Source organism: Mobula hypostoma, chromosome 12 (genome assembly GCF_963921235.1).
Source record: "Mobula hypostoma chromosome 12, sMobHyp1.1, whole genome shotgun sequence".
In the NCBI taxonomy this organism is placed as follows: Eukaryota; Metazoa; Chordata; class Chondrichthyes; order Myliobatiformes; family Myliobatidae; genus Mobula; species Mobula hypostoma.
The window spans coordinates 67577715-67592478 of record NC_086108.1 but is presented as its reverse complement, the minus strand read 5'-3'; the positions used below and the strand labels follow the sequence as shown (position 1 = coordinate 67592478).

General features: G+C 38.2%; 1 protein-coding gene across 2 annotated transcripts in view; it reads right to left on the bottom strand.

Moving 5' to 3' along the window:
• Nucleotides 1-14764, bottom strand: part of slc5a9 (solute carrier family 5 member 9) — a 51981-nt gene that overhangs the window by 9794 nt on the left and 27423 nt on the right. For both annotated transcript variants that reach the window (XM_063064308.1, XM_063064309.1), the window contains exons 7-12: nt 13633-13838; nt 11334-11469; nt 9177-9284; nt 7201-7351; nt 4093-4261; nt 2111-2326 (exon numbers count right to left, since the gene is read on the bottom strand). In XM_063064308.1, the coding sequence (XP_062920378.1) occupies nt 2111-2326; nt 4093-4261; nt 7201-7351; nt 9177-9284; nt 11334-11469; nt 13633-13838 (986 nt within the window). The remainder of the gene's footprint in view (nt 1-2110; nt 2327-4092; nt 4262-7200; nt 7352-9176; nt 9285-11333; nt 11470-13632; nt 13839-14764) is intronic.

Sequence of the window (14764 nt, the reverse complement as noted above, 5' to 3'; positions counted from 1 at the left end):
AGTACAGAAGTTGGTTAACAACATATTTTATTATCTGATAAGTTTTTTTTCTTTTTTTCCCCAAGCAGCTTTGACTTTGGTAGTGTGTATAGATCTTTTATTTTTTATAAAATTGTTTCTATTCTAATATATGAATTAGTCTAATCTATATGAATATAGAGTAAGGAGTTCATTAATGTGATTCAATGTACTGTATCTGGTATTATTATATTTTTTCTTTTGTCTTATAATATGTATTCTCTTGGACTCTGTATTCTCCTATATAGAAATCAATAAAAAATATTGAAAAAGAAAAAGAAATTATTCGGCTTACCCATAGCCCTCTATTTTTCTAAGCTCCATGTACCTATCCAGAAGTCTCTTAAAAGACCCTATTGTATCTGTCTCCACCACCGTTGCCGGCAGCCCATTCCACGCACTTATCACTCTCTGAGTAAAAAACTTACCCCTGTACCTACTCCCCAGCGCCTTAAACCTGTGTCCCCTTGTGGCAACCATTTCAGCCCTGGGAAAAAGCCTCTGATCATCCACACGATCAATGCCTCTCATCATCTTGTACACCTCTAACAGGTCACCTCTCATCCTCCGTCGCTCCAAGGAGAAAAGGCCGAGTTCACTCAACCTATTCTAGGATGACCATATTGAGAAAGCCATGTGACAGAAAGGTGAAAGCAATAGGAGATGGCAACTTTAGCGGCTAACAGCAGCTGATGAGCTGCCAGACGTTGAAGATCTCTACCTGATAGCCACCAACATATATTGTGGAACTTCACAGACAGTAGATGTAACAGCTGTAGGGCAGCCAGACTGGGAGAAAGCAAAACTTGTTTGCCAGCTTCCCTTAAGCAAGGTCACACATGAGTTCAGCTCTGCAAGACTCGGATGAGGACAGTGGGGCGTTATACACTCAAATGTGATTGAGCGTGAATGTCGAGATGCTGGTGTGTTGTCTGATATCCAATAAAACCCCCATGAAATGTCCTTTATATCATTTATATGAGGCCCTTACTTCCAGCTTGTAAATGGTAGCAAGCACACATAAATAATGACACAGCAAGTGGTGGCTGATGACAAGAAGGTACACAATGAGCTGCCACAGGAGTCCAGACTGCTGCCATCATGGCTCTGGATGAAGTGTCTGAAGGGCCTTGAGGGGTCCAACAGGTTATTAAGTTTCTTGGGGTCCAGGTTATCGCAGTGGAAATGGTCTTGTAGAGTATAAATCTTCTTTTCTCTCAGGATGACCGCATACAATACATGCCAACCCTTCCATTTCCAGTCAACCTTCTGATTCTTATGGTTTATATTGTTTACAAAAATTAAATCCAGCATTCAACTTGAATTGGGCATTCAACTGTGGAAGTGTAACTCAGATAACAATTGGCTCACCTAACCCCACTCTTTTTAAAATCTTCTCATGATTAATATTCCACCTTCAGAATTGATTTGCTTCAGTTACTAAATAACTTATTTCACTTTTGACTTATCTTTTATCATTTCACACAATTGTGATTAATGCAACCTTAAGCTCTAGCACCATATTGAACCCATCATCAGACGCTGCATCAATAAAACATCTGTATATGAAAACTAATAGAAATATTCCTGTACTGAGAAAATAAACCAATTACAAACAACAGAAAATGTGCAGATGCTGGAGATCCAAGCAACACAGCAGGCCAGGCAGCATCTATGGAAAAAAAAGTACAGTCGACGTTTCAGGCCGAAATAAACCAATTAGTTTTTTTTCAAAACAAAATCTATCTCTATTGGAGTGCTTTGGATGGACATCAAGGTTAAAATAGGTTAAAGTAGATCAAGGTTAATCAAGGTTAGTCATGGACATCAGTCCAGAAGTGATGGTTAACTGATGTTAATGGTTGGTTTTAAAATTGAGTGGACCAAAAAAAAACTAATCTTTGTTTTACAAATAGCACAGCTACAAAATACAATATAAGGAAAACATGTTCATTTTATTTTTTTATGGGGATCCTGTAGGGAATTCTAACCACGATCTTGGAATACCTTGCTGTAATAGACAAACTAAGAAAGAACTTAAAAGGTGGATTTTTTTGAGAGATGTACTAATATATCAATATCCATCACTTACATTTTCTTCTTGGATTGCTGGTGTCAGTAGGCTGACGACAGTGATAACAATTGCACTTATTCCACATAGAATCAAAGCAAAGTAAAGGTAGTGCACGTCCTTGAGGAATGATGGTCTTTTATCCACTTCACCACATGATGGCGCTCCATAGACAAACTCCATGACCATTCGAACAAGACCCAGAATCAGCCCAACCATCAATCCCCAAAAAGCACCCTATAACATATATTAAACAAATCTCATCAAGATGCTTTAACTACATATTAGTTTCTAATAAAGAATCCAGGTATAACATATACACTCAATGTACAATTTCCTTTAGGAAAACTGGTTGAAATATTATTGTTTCAAAGAAACCCTGTGGGCATTTTATTGCTAATCTCAATGCTAGGAATGTAGTTACATAGAATGTGACATGCTGTTCCTAATCAGTCAAGAATTTCCCTGTTTGGCAGACTAGTAAAAAATTTAGATCAATGTTCATGAAAATCATCGACTTTCATGATTATCTGCACCAATACTGTAAATATAATGTGTCATGATGATATCATGATATCCTTTATACTGAGCGATAGCCTACTGGTTGCTGGAGTGAGAACATGTTGGATCATTCTGCCTTAGAGCCTTTTAGTTAATTCAAATGCAACCTAAGCTGTATTATAATTTATATCTTCTTAAATATGACTGTCACTTATCATTAAAAGGAAATTGGATGAAGGATCCATAGTCTCAAGTAGGTAGTTGGCCTCAGGGGTGTCAATCTGAGTATATATTAAAACGGATGGTATTCAGCACTATTCTGTGAAACTGTGGGGGGGGGAGCTCATAGAAATTGACTTAAAAAAGGATTTGGCATGACAGTATTGAAACAATAATGTTTAAACATGAACTTGAATAATGGCCACTTAGCAGGATTACTCAACAGTTGAACACACAGGAGGGAGATAGAAAATCTGGCTGAGTGGTGCTACAGCAACGGCCTCTCACTCAATGTCAGCAAGACCAAGGAGCTGATTCAGGAAGAGGAAAACAAAGATCCATAAGCCAGTCCTCTAGGGGATCAGAGGTGGAGAGGGTCAGCAACTTTAAATTGCTTGGTATTGTCATTTCAGAGTCTATGTCCTGAGTCCAGTATGTAAGTGCCATTATGATGAAAGCATGGCAGTGCCTCTACTTTCTTAGAAGTGTGTGAAGATTTGACGTGTCATCTAAAACTTTGACAAGCTTCTATAGATGTGCAGTGGAGAGTATATTGTATGGAAACACCAATGCCTTTGAATGGAAAAGCCTACAAAAAAGTTGTGGATATGGCCCAGTCCATCATGGCAAAATCCTTCCCCGTTGTTGAGCAAATCCACATGGAGCGCTATCGCAGGAAAGCAGCATCCATCATCAGAGACACCCACCTTCCAGGCCATGCTCTCTTCTCATTACTGCCATCAGGAAGGAGCCTCAGGACCCGCACCACCAGGTGTTGCCCCTCAATCATTAGGCCCTTTAACCAGAGGGGATAACTTCACTCAGATCCACTTGCCTCACACTAAACTGTTCTCACAACCTATGAACTCACTTTCAAAGACCTTCATCTCATGTTCTTAAGATGGCAGAGAAACATCAGTTATAATTGATGCCTGTACCTGGCTGGAAGCCCAAGAAGACTTCATTAATCTCAGGGTTGCATATCATTTCATATATGTACTTTGATAATGAATTTATTTTGAACTTTGAATAAGTTTGTACATTGCATCCTGGCTTATGGAATGGGGTAATACTTATCTGGAACATTTCTAACTGCAAGAAAGAAAATGCTCTTTCAGCAATCTGGATTACTTTAAGTCTTTGTCGAGCAGTTTATGTTGATATTTATACATTTTGAAATGCATCATTTATGAAGATTTAATTCTTGTTTCAGCAGATTTTCTACATTAATGGGCTATTAAATGACAGTAATTGCAATAGCTCTCACTGGTCCTGGTTCTCACCGGCTCATTGACTCTTGTCCAGAAGACTGCCATGATGAACAGTGCTGTGATTGGTGGTGCTAAGTAGCTGGTAACAGACTGAATGTAGTCAAATAGCTGGCCACTGTTGGCTTTCTGGATAATGGGGATCCATACTATACTGACAGCAACTATGAAAATAATAAATACCCTGCAAAACAAATAAAAACAATAATAAGCTAATTAGAAAATAACACTTGGACACATCCTCTGAATAAATTAGGTTCTGTAAAACAGCTAAAAGGTCTCTGCTTCATGTCAATTCAACCACCTTTATTTCAAGACACTTCTGAAATATTGATCAATGCGTTACCAAGCACTTCTTGTTAGAAGCAGCAAATGTACTTATTCAGTTGGAGAGATCATCACTTCCATTGTTATGGAGTTCTTGAAAAATAAGGTCCGTGTATTACGTCTGCACACATAATTGCTCATGAACTGGTAAGCAAAAGAAATAGTGTGAAAGATATGCATCAACAACCCCTATTTATACTGAGTTTTAAAATCTCAAGGATCCCACAAAATAAGTATACGTAAAATGGGCACTGAGCCCAAAGAAAGAGTTACCAGGCTTGTTGATGATATTCAGAATTTAAATTCAGTTAAACAAAGTAAATTCAGAATAAAATGCTGGTATCAGAAAGTAATCACAAAGCAAGCAGTTTGTTGTGAAATTCAATTGATTCATTACATTCATTTGGAAACCAGCAGGCATACGTATCTGGTTAAATTCAAGCTGGACATTGGAAGCAATACGTGAATGGTAAGTAAATGAACAGAAAAGCTAGAAACGATTGTTTATAATTAGAGGGTCAGACAGCATCAATGGCCAGAGGAAAAAAATTACTATTTATGGTTGATAACCATTCATTATAATGTGCAAAAGGCAGAATGATAGCAGGTTTCAAGTGCAGAGTAAGAAGAGGAAGGCTAGAACAAAAGAGAGTCAGTAATAGGGTGGAAAGCAAAATGATAAAGATCGTGCAAAAATTGAGTATTCTTTTAAGGAAAACAATATCAGTCTAGAAAGGGTATAAATGGCAACAGCAGAATCATTGCCAATAAGAAAATGGCTAAAATAAAAGAAACATGTTTTCCTTTGCAGATGCTAGCAGCTATATCATCAGACAGACATATTCAGTCGCCTGCCTGCCACACTCCTCAGCATGTTCAGGTGCAGCATTTCAACAGGATGTTTCCTTCTACAAATCAAAAATGCTGATGCAAATCTGAGAAATAACTCTCTGCACTAAATGTCCATAGAACCAGGCCTTCTGCAGATTTTGCAGGTGGATTGAAACAGATGACCTGCACACCTGTTAGCTAGAACCGGTCCATATTAAGTAGTTAAAATGGAGTCCTAAGGTAATGGACCTCGATGCACTTAGGTACTTGTGCTCAGTAAAACTGAATGTGTAGCCTCATCACCTGTTGGAAACTGGTGCCAGCTCAGTTCAAGGAAAAGTTTTCAGATCCTGTCAGCTTCCCCACACCCTCTCTCAAGTGTCCTCAACAATAGGACAGAGGATTGATATTCAATAACGAGTGGCTCACCTCCTAGCATTCCAAAACCTTGCCGACTTCTACAAAGCATGCAACAAGAGTGTGATGGAATACTGTGCATTTGCCTAGATGAAAACATTTTCTGCAATTCCTGATAAACATAGAATATAGAACAGTACAGCACAGTACAGGCCCTTGAGCCCACAATGTTGTGCCGACCCTTAAACCCTGCCTCCCATATAACCCCCCCACCTTAAATTCCTCCATATACCTGTCTAGTGGTCTCTTAAATTTCACTAGTGTATCTGCCTCCACCACTGACTCAGGCAGTGATAAGCTCAACTCCATTATGACAAAGCACAGATCAAGCCTTTATTTTCTCCTCTGCTGGTGCACAATGGCTGTGTGTCTACCATCTATAAAATGCAGCCAGTTATCATGCAGGTTCTCTTCCTGATTTGAAAATATAACACTTATAATGCTCTCTAGAAATCCAATTTTAATTCTATTCAATTTTTTTTGTCAATTAACTACATTTCTCAACACAGTGCAAAATGTAATTATTCTCCAATTCTACTTGCAAAGGATATTAGGCAGGGTTTATAAACGGGCAGGTTATTCAATATCTCACAGTTCAACCTGGCAAAGTTAATGACTTTGGTGACTGAAAGAAGCTACGGAAAATTATAAAATTAGTCAGTTCCATCTTGTGTAGTGTCCAAGACATCTTCAAGGAGTGGTGCCTCAGAAAGGCAGTGTGCATTATTAATACTACCTCACTTTTTAAAAAACATATATTACTTCTGTTTTGCACTACTTTCAATCTATTTACTATACATACATATAACTACTGTAATTACTTGTTTTTTTTCTTTCCATATGATCATGTATTGCATTGTACTGCTGCTGCTAAGTTGACAAATTTCATGACACATGCTGGTGATAATAAACCTGATTCTGATTCTAACTCTAATTCTGAATGATTCTCAATCCCAAAGGTACCCTGTTAGTTCCAGCTAATAAATTTTTTAAAAGTACTTAGGACGACTAAAGGGAAATGTCAAGAGGGGAAGTAATTGTGATAAGAAAGTGATTATACACCTGGATAAGTGGGCTACTTTTTAGTACATTGATCAAGAAGCTATTTTTCCACTTGTACCTTTCCTATGTACCATGGTTGCAGGTATTATTGCTCTTGAAAAGAGAAGCATCCTCAAAAAGGTCTGCCAAGCTGAGGTTCACTGTACCTCATCTGCAAACATTAGGTCATAAATGGACAGAGAAGAGAACCGAGATTTTCAGTCACAACCAGGCAACCTAACATGCTGCTACTGGAAATGAAAATCAGCAGAAATAAAGGAGACGACTGGCTTATAATGGACAAAGTTGAAAATCTATTCTTTTTTTTAATGTACATTGTTTGGTGCTTTTACACAAACCCCTTTTGAATATGACAATGACGCTCCCAGCTGAAAAAGTGACTCCAATTCATGTTTACCCTCCCCTACCACACGATGGGATAGTAGGGGAACAGAAATACTCCCTTTTTTTGTTTCGATTACCAGTCTTGCTGAAATGGAAAGGTACCTGCCGACAATCATTAGCTCCTGTTCAGTGGCGTTTGTGCGAAACCTCTGCCAGATATCCAAGGTGAAGAGCGTGCTGCTGCTGTTAAATATTGAGGTGAGTGAACTCATTAAGGCAGCCATCATTACTGCTATCATCAGCCCCCTCAAGCCTGGTTCAAAATAAACACAGAAAGAAAAAAATAATCATATTTAGGTCATGTTTGTCAGGATCAAGTGTAGTAGAAAAGGCAGCCAATATCACAATTTTTGTAATGTCCCTATTATTAGGAGATTAGAAGACAGATTAGGAGAATGGACAAAGAAGTGGCAGATGGAATACAGTGTCCAGAAGTGTATGGTCATGCACTTTGGCAGAAGAAATGTAAGGGTTGGCTATTTTCTAAATGGAGAAACATACAAAAAAACTGAGGTGCAAAGGGACTTGGGAGTCCTTGTGCAGGATTCCCTAAAAGTTAATTTGCAGGTTGAATCTGTGGTGAGGAAGGTAGATGTAACGTTAACGTTCATTTCAAGAGGACTAGAATATAAAAGCTAGGATGTAATGTTGAGACTTTAGAAAGTACTGGCGATGCCTCACTTGAAATATTATGAGCAGTTGTGGGGCCCTTATCTTAGAAGGGATGTGCTGAAACTTGAGAGGGTTCAAAGAAAATTCACAAAAATGATTCCAGGATTGAATGGCTTGCCATATGAAGAGTGTTTGTTAGCTCTGGGCTGGTATTCACTAGAATTCAGAACAATGAGGGGTGACTCATTGAAATCTATCGAATAGTGAAAGGCCTTGATAGAGTGGATGTGGAGAGGATGTTTCTTATGGTGGGAGAGTCTAAGACCAGAGGACACAACCTCAGAATAGAGGGGTGTTCTTTTAGAATGGAGATGAGGTGGAATTCTTTAGCCAGTGTGGTGAATCTGTGGAATTCTTTGCTGCAGGCAGCTATGGAGGCCAATTTTTAATGTATATATAAGGCAGAGATCGATAGATTCTTGATTGGTCAGGGCATAAAGGGATACAAGAAGAAGGCAGGAGATTGGGGCTGAGAGGAAAATTGGATCAGCCATGATGAAATGGCGAAGCAGACTTGATCCACTAAATGACTCAATTCTGTTCCTATGTCTTATGGTCTTATGGCCTAATATAAATAGATATCAATCACAATCCTTTTAATAATTTCAAGCACAGATGATCAAATCACATGTCTTATACAGAAGAATTTATTGTTGGACAAATTCCTCTGTATAATTAATTCCCCTATATCAGGAATCCATTCACCTGTGACATTTAGTTTGTATTATCTGTTTCAGTTTCTGTGTGAGGTTTTCAAGGTGGTAGCAGATTGATGAATAATCAGTGTATAGGAACAATAAAATAATATTTATTTTAATGGTAAATTTCTATATTTTCCTAAATTTGGAGTATTACTTCCCCTTCTGCAGAAATGTTTGCTACTTTGTTTTGGTTGTTTCAACCAGAGAGAAGGGATATTTCCCATCTGAGATTTAACCCCTCGTCTGCCACATTGCTTCAAAGTCTTCAAGATCAACTTCTCCCTAACAAATTTTTGTCTCAAGTTATCACTTGGTTACACTTAGCATTGGTGTTCTTGATTGTGAAAGTTGCAGATGGTAGAAATACTTATAATGCAAACGTAGTCTTCCCATTTGGAATGATTTTGTAAGTTCTTGATTCTAGCAAAGAACTTGGATGGAGACCAGACAGCTCCTCATGTGCCACTTCGGCAAACAATGAATTATACCAACAATGGCTTGAATGGTTTGTCTGGCTCTTTCCTCATGGAAAATGGGCACCTTAATTATAAGGGTGAATAAATGGAGGCTGGAATACACCAGGAATAATTGTGAAATGAATGAGCAAGGTGCTGTGTTTATAATGGGAGCTGACAGGTTGAGCGGACGACAAACAATAGATGCACCGTTCATCAGTATTCAAGATGATAATAAATACAGCCTCACCTACAGGCATAAGTTCCACTACCAGCTTGGGGTATGCAATGTTTGAACATCCTACTCTGGCTCCACAGACTGACTCACAAATATCAGGATCCACACAGCCCACCTGATCTGGAAATATTCAACATAAATTATTAACAAAGGAAATACTTCAGAAATTCAAGTGAATACCTTCTAAACATTTTAAAACAGTTAACACTGATAAAGTTGATGTTAAAGTGTTACCATCACAGTTACCTGGGACCTGGCACGTTCACAGAATGACATCGTTATTCATCCTGACACATATTTACTCATTATTGTGCTGTCTGCATAGATATTATTATCATCATCATCATCATCAGGTGCCGTGCCCAGTTTGAGCTTTGACTGCCATGGCCCACACACTCCTGTTTCAGGTCAAGTGGATCAATTCATTGGTATTCACTTCCCATTCTCTGGCTGCTGTCTCCATCATCATTTGTCTTTGCCTTCCTCTTGCTCTCTTCCCTTCAGTCTTTCCCATAGTTACCATGCATTCTAATTCCTCTTTCCTAATCACATGTCCAATGAAGTCACGTTGCCTTTTCATGATCTCATACATTATTTCTCTTTTTGTGCTTGCTCTGTTCATGACATCCTCATTAGATATTCATTTTGTCCATGATATTCTTTGCATCCTCCTCAAAAAACACATCTCTGCTGCTTCAATTGGTTTCCTCATGTTACTAGATATTGTCTAACACTCTGAGCCATATAACATAACTGGATAAACACAACATTCCAGTGCTCTGAGGTAGGTTGTCATGCCTAGTTTAGTGTTGGTCAGTATACTCTTCATTCTTGTAAAGGTGTCTTTTGCCATCCCTATTCTTCTTTTGATGTCCAAGTCGCACCTGCCATCTGATGTCACCCAGCTTCCTTAGTAGTAAAAGTTCTGTACTTGTTCTATGTCTTCCCTGTTTATTCTCAGCCTGAGATAGGATTCTCCTTCTTTTTGATATCACCATACATTCTGTCTTTTTGCAATTGATAGATAGACCAATTTTTGCACTTTCTTCAACAACTATATCAATTAACTTTTTAGTTCTTCCTCCATACTTGCAATTAACACAGTTATCTGCATATCTAGAATTATTGCTGTTTTCACTGCCAACTTTGATTCCTAAGATGTCTCTTATTTTTTGTGATATTGTTTCACTGTACACATTAAACAAACCAGAGGAGAAAACACACCCTTGTCTAATGCCTGTCTTGATTTTCATAAACTGACTCACTTCTCCGTCTATTCTTAAAGCGGCAGTTTGTTCCCAATACAGATTTCTGATTAGGCAGAGGTCTTTCGAATCTAGATCTAGAGTTTCCTGTAATATTTCAAATAAATTATTGTGCTTCACTTTATCAAATGCTTTTGTGTAGTCAATAAAACAAATAAACAAATCTTTTTGCGCCTGAATAGCTAGTTCTGATAGTATCCCTAACATCAATATTGTGTTTCTTGTACTTTTGTCTTGCACAAAACCACGTTGTTCTTTACCTATCTCAGCTTGTATCTTACTTTTAGCTCGTCATCAAAACTCTTAGAAGTATCATTAAACTTCTGGTCCTTCACATTCCATTGCTCCAGGTTTCTTAGGAAGAGTTTTAAATACTGATTTTCTCATCTCTTCTGGTATTATTCCAGTCTCATGAATGTCATTGATTAAATCAGTAAGTTTTTCAATTCCATAATCTTCAAGGGCGATAATTTGTTCTATTACTAATTCATCAGGACCTGCTGCCTTTCATTTCTTCATCTTATTTATTGCATTACGAACTTCAGATTTTAAAATACTTGGACCTTCTTAATTTCTGGACTGCTAAACTGCAACCGGTGATGAGGCTCTGACTGGGGACTTTCAGAGCTCTGGAAAAAGTGGAATTACCCCTTAGTCATTCATTGCTTCCAGAGCCACTCTGACCTGGAACGGTAGCACCTGGAAGGGCGAGGGCCAACCGCGAATCCGGCAGGTTCAGTAACTGAACTTATGACGGAGAAGGCAGATGAGCTAGGACCTCAAATAGATCTTTAAAATATACTTAAATATTTAATTATCTTTCTATGAAAAACATGTTTTACAACAATAATAATTGCCTGACAGTTTTATACCAAAATCTCCAAAACACAAATTTTATATACACCTGGATACAGTGCTCTGCTGATCATCCCAGGCCAGACAATGAAGAACATGGGCAACATCTTCAGATAACCTCCCAAAACTGATCCCCCCTTGGCATGGGAAAGAGTTTTTGCTGAAAGGGATCTCTGTACGATTACCTAAGGAAAGGAAACAATTGTAAGTAAATTATATGTGAATTATAGGACAACATATCAAGTCATTAGGGTCTGTTAGCAGCAAGCAGCCAGTATTTCTACAGTAGGGGTGATTTCCAATGCCAGCCATCGAATTGGATTGGATGACCAAACATCTGCTCGAGTAGCCAAGCAAAGAGGTTATGGCATTGGTCAGTGTAAGTGACATCACTTCAGGACTTATATAATGTATAGGATTCTGCTCTCATTGAAACCTATTGAATTTTGAAAAGCTTAGATAGAGTGGATGTGGAAAGGATGTTTCCAATAGTAGGGGAGTCTAGAACCAAAGGGCACAGCCTCAGAATACATTAATATCCCTTTCGAACAGAGATGCGGAGGAATTTCTTTAGCTAAAGGGTGGTGAATCTGTGGAATTCATTACCACAGATGACTGTGGAGGGCAAGTCATTGGGCATATTTAAGAGGTTGATAGGTTCTTGATTAGCAAAAGTTACATGGAAAAGAATCAGTGGGATAATAAATCAGCCATAATGGCATATGGGTGCAGAATTGATGGGCCAAGTGGCTTAATTCTGCTCCTATGTCTTATGGTCTTATGAATCCAATGCCACACTAGATCTACAAATGTTTCATTGAATGGGGACAGTAGGACTGGAAGGAAGGAATTAAAATAGCATGTAATGTCTTTTTATTCAATAATTGTTTCTATATTTTCCGTTATTTACAAACACTTTCAAATGATTTATTTAATTCCATGTCAGAAATTTTGAAGGAGTCCAAAAGTTCTCCGGTGGAGGCATTTTACCAGCTTCCAGACTTTCAAAGGAGTTTCACCTGCAAGTCTTGTACTTCCTCACTTTTATCACTCCGCCATGTTTTCTGAGGCCTTGCCACCATTCAAGACTTCATCACTTGGCTCTTGGCCAATCAAGACCCCAAGAAATTATTCTTCATAATCCAAAGGAGGTGAGGTTGTAGAATGGGGAATGGAAATAATGAGCCAGGCCAATAAATTCAATATAACTACCTTTCCCATGGTTTGCTCTAACTGCCTTTCGGACAATGAGACATTGACTCTCACATTATATCATCATACATCCTCTGAATGAATTAAGTTCAAAGTTCATAGTAGAAGTTATTGTTAGAGTGCATACATGTCGCCACACACAACCCTGAAGTTCTTTTTCTACAGGCATACAGTATTTAGCAAATTTATAGAACAGTAACTGTAAAAAGGTCTGTAAACTGTAAACATCAGGAACTAAAAACTGTAAACAAATTGTGCAAATGCAGATAAAAAATAAATAGCAATACATAGCGAACATGAGAAAAATGAGATAAAAGAGTCCTTAAATGAGTGTAGTTATCCCCTTTTGTTGAAGAGCCTGATGCTTGAGGGGTAGTAACTGTTCTTGAACCTGGTGGTGCGAGTCCTGAGGCTCCTGTACCTGAATGCAGCAGCAAGAAAAGAGCATAGCCAGGTGGGGGGTGGGGGCGTGGTGAGGATCTTTGATTAGCTTGAATGAATTCTGTTGTAATTTAGTGAACGTTAAATGGCTTAGTGTTTTCACTCTGGGCTAACAAGCAGAAAATACCAGTTCCAACAATAAACATTTCAGGTCATCATCATTTCAGGGCCAGTAGGTGTCACTTCCATTGGCAATAATGTTGGGTATATTCTTAATATTTCTAATCAATTTCCCCCGGGATCAATAAAGTATGACTATGACAATGACTATGACAATGCTTGTTATGATAATAAAGAAATATGGTACAAATTAATTCACCATGTATCTGCTATTATCATCTGCATTAGTTTCAAGTCTAATAACAAGGGACATACAAGGAAGTCCAGATTGCCATCAATAATAACATTGATTTAACACAACAGAGAATCTGATTTGTTTAATACCTACCCTTTTCCAAGAAAAAACATTTCAATCTTAAATTACTCATTAGGGTTCTAGCAATATGGGAACTCATTTGGCTGTATGTTATGAATGGACAGCATATTTGCTCATTAAACAGGAAAATCAAAATGTGAAAAAGGAAAAAAAAACACTGTATAGTTAACTTCCATAATAATTATGAGATATCCAAGCATGTGGAGGTCAAATAATTTTAATTGCTATTAAATTTTCCATGATGACTGTTGAGATTTACCTGATCAGTACACCAACACCATGTGGCAAGTACTGTGAGTCCAAATATGAGTCCAGGCCAAGGAATGTCACCATTGACTGGATCTCGAAACATGTGGAAAGCATCAGCACGTGGAATGTGACATGAAGTATTTGCCACAGTAATGTTAGGAATTGCATGAAAGTACTTTTCTTCCAATCCTGAATACCAACCAACTTTATTTAAACCTGAAATCAAAAAGGCACATTTTATTTCCATGTACCAAGCAAACTTGTATTAATAAATTCATAAATTTCATCTGAAAGTTACAACGAAGCACAACTTCTTAATATCTAGAATATATTTTACATTATGAATATGAATAAATTCTAAGCTGGTTCTAATCTGTCTTAAAGACCATGATCTTGCTATTATACTTCAACAATTTCAAAATATGAGTTTACAGAATTTATGCAGAAGGCCAAGGTATGGATTAACTAACAGCTCAGAATAAATTACATTCAAAAATTAATATTAGCAAGTCAGTTCACTTGCCACTGTATCAATTGCAACTGGTTCCACTCAACCTCCGAGTAACCGTGTGGCTTTATGATGCTGTGAGAATTACAAGATACCAGGCTAAGGAAAAGGGCAGGAATTGGGTTCTAAGTATTCGTGGATACTCCAAACAGTCTGCTGAAGGAACTCTACAGCCAAATGTTTGTTGCTCCAGATCCCAGCGTCTGCAGTCTCTCGTGTCTCCGTTCCTGGGTACCAGGAAGGATGGGAGTAGAAAGAGAGGAGAGAGTGTGGCAGTATTGATGAAGGAGAACATTGTAGTGTTGGTGAGAGGGGAGGATGTTCTAGAACAGAAGCTGCTGTTAAGAGATAAGAACCACAGGAGTTCAGTTCTGCAAGAGGAAAGATGTTGAGGTTTACATTTGCAGGGATGTGATAGAGTTACGTAAAAGTCATTGAGTAATGTTAATGGGAGCTCAAGAAGCCAAATGCAGACTTGAAATTACTATAACATGAGGGGGGGTTATGCTGCAACTGTACAGGGTACTGGTGAGGCCACACCTGGAGCACTGTTTGCAGTTTTGGTCTTGAGGAAGTTTATACTGGCTTTGGAGGTGGTGTAGAGGCGGTTCACCAGGTTGATTCCAAGGATGAG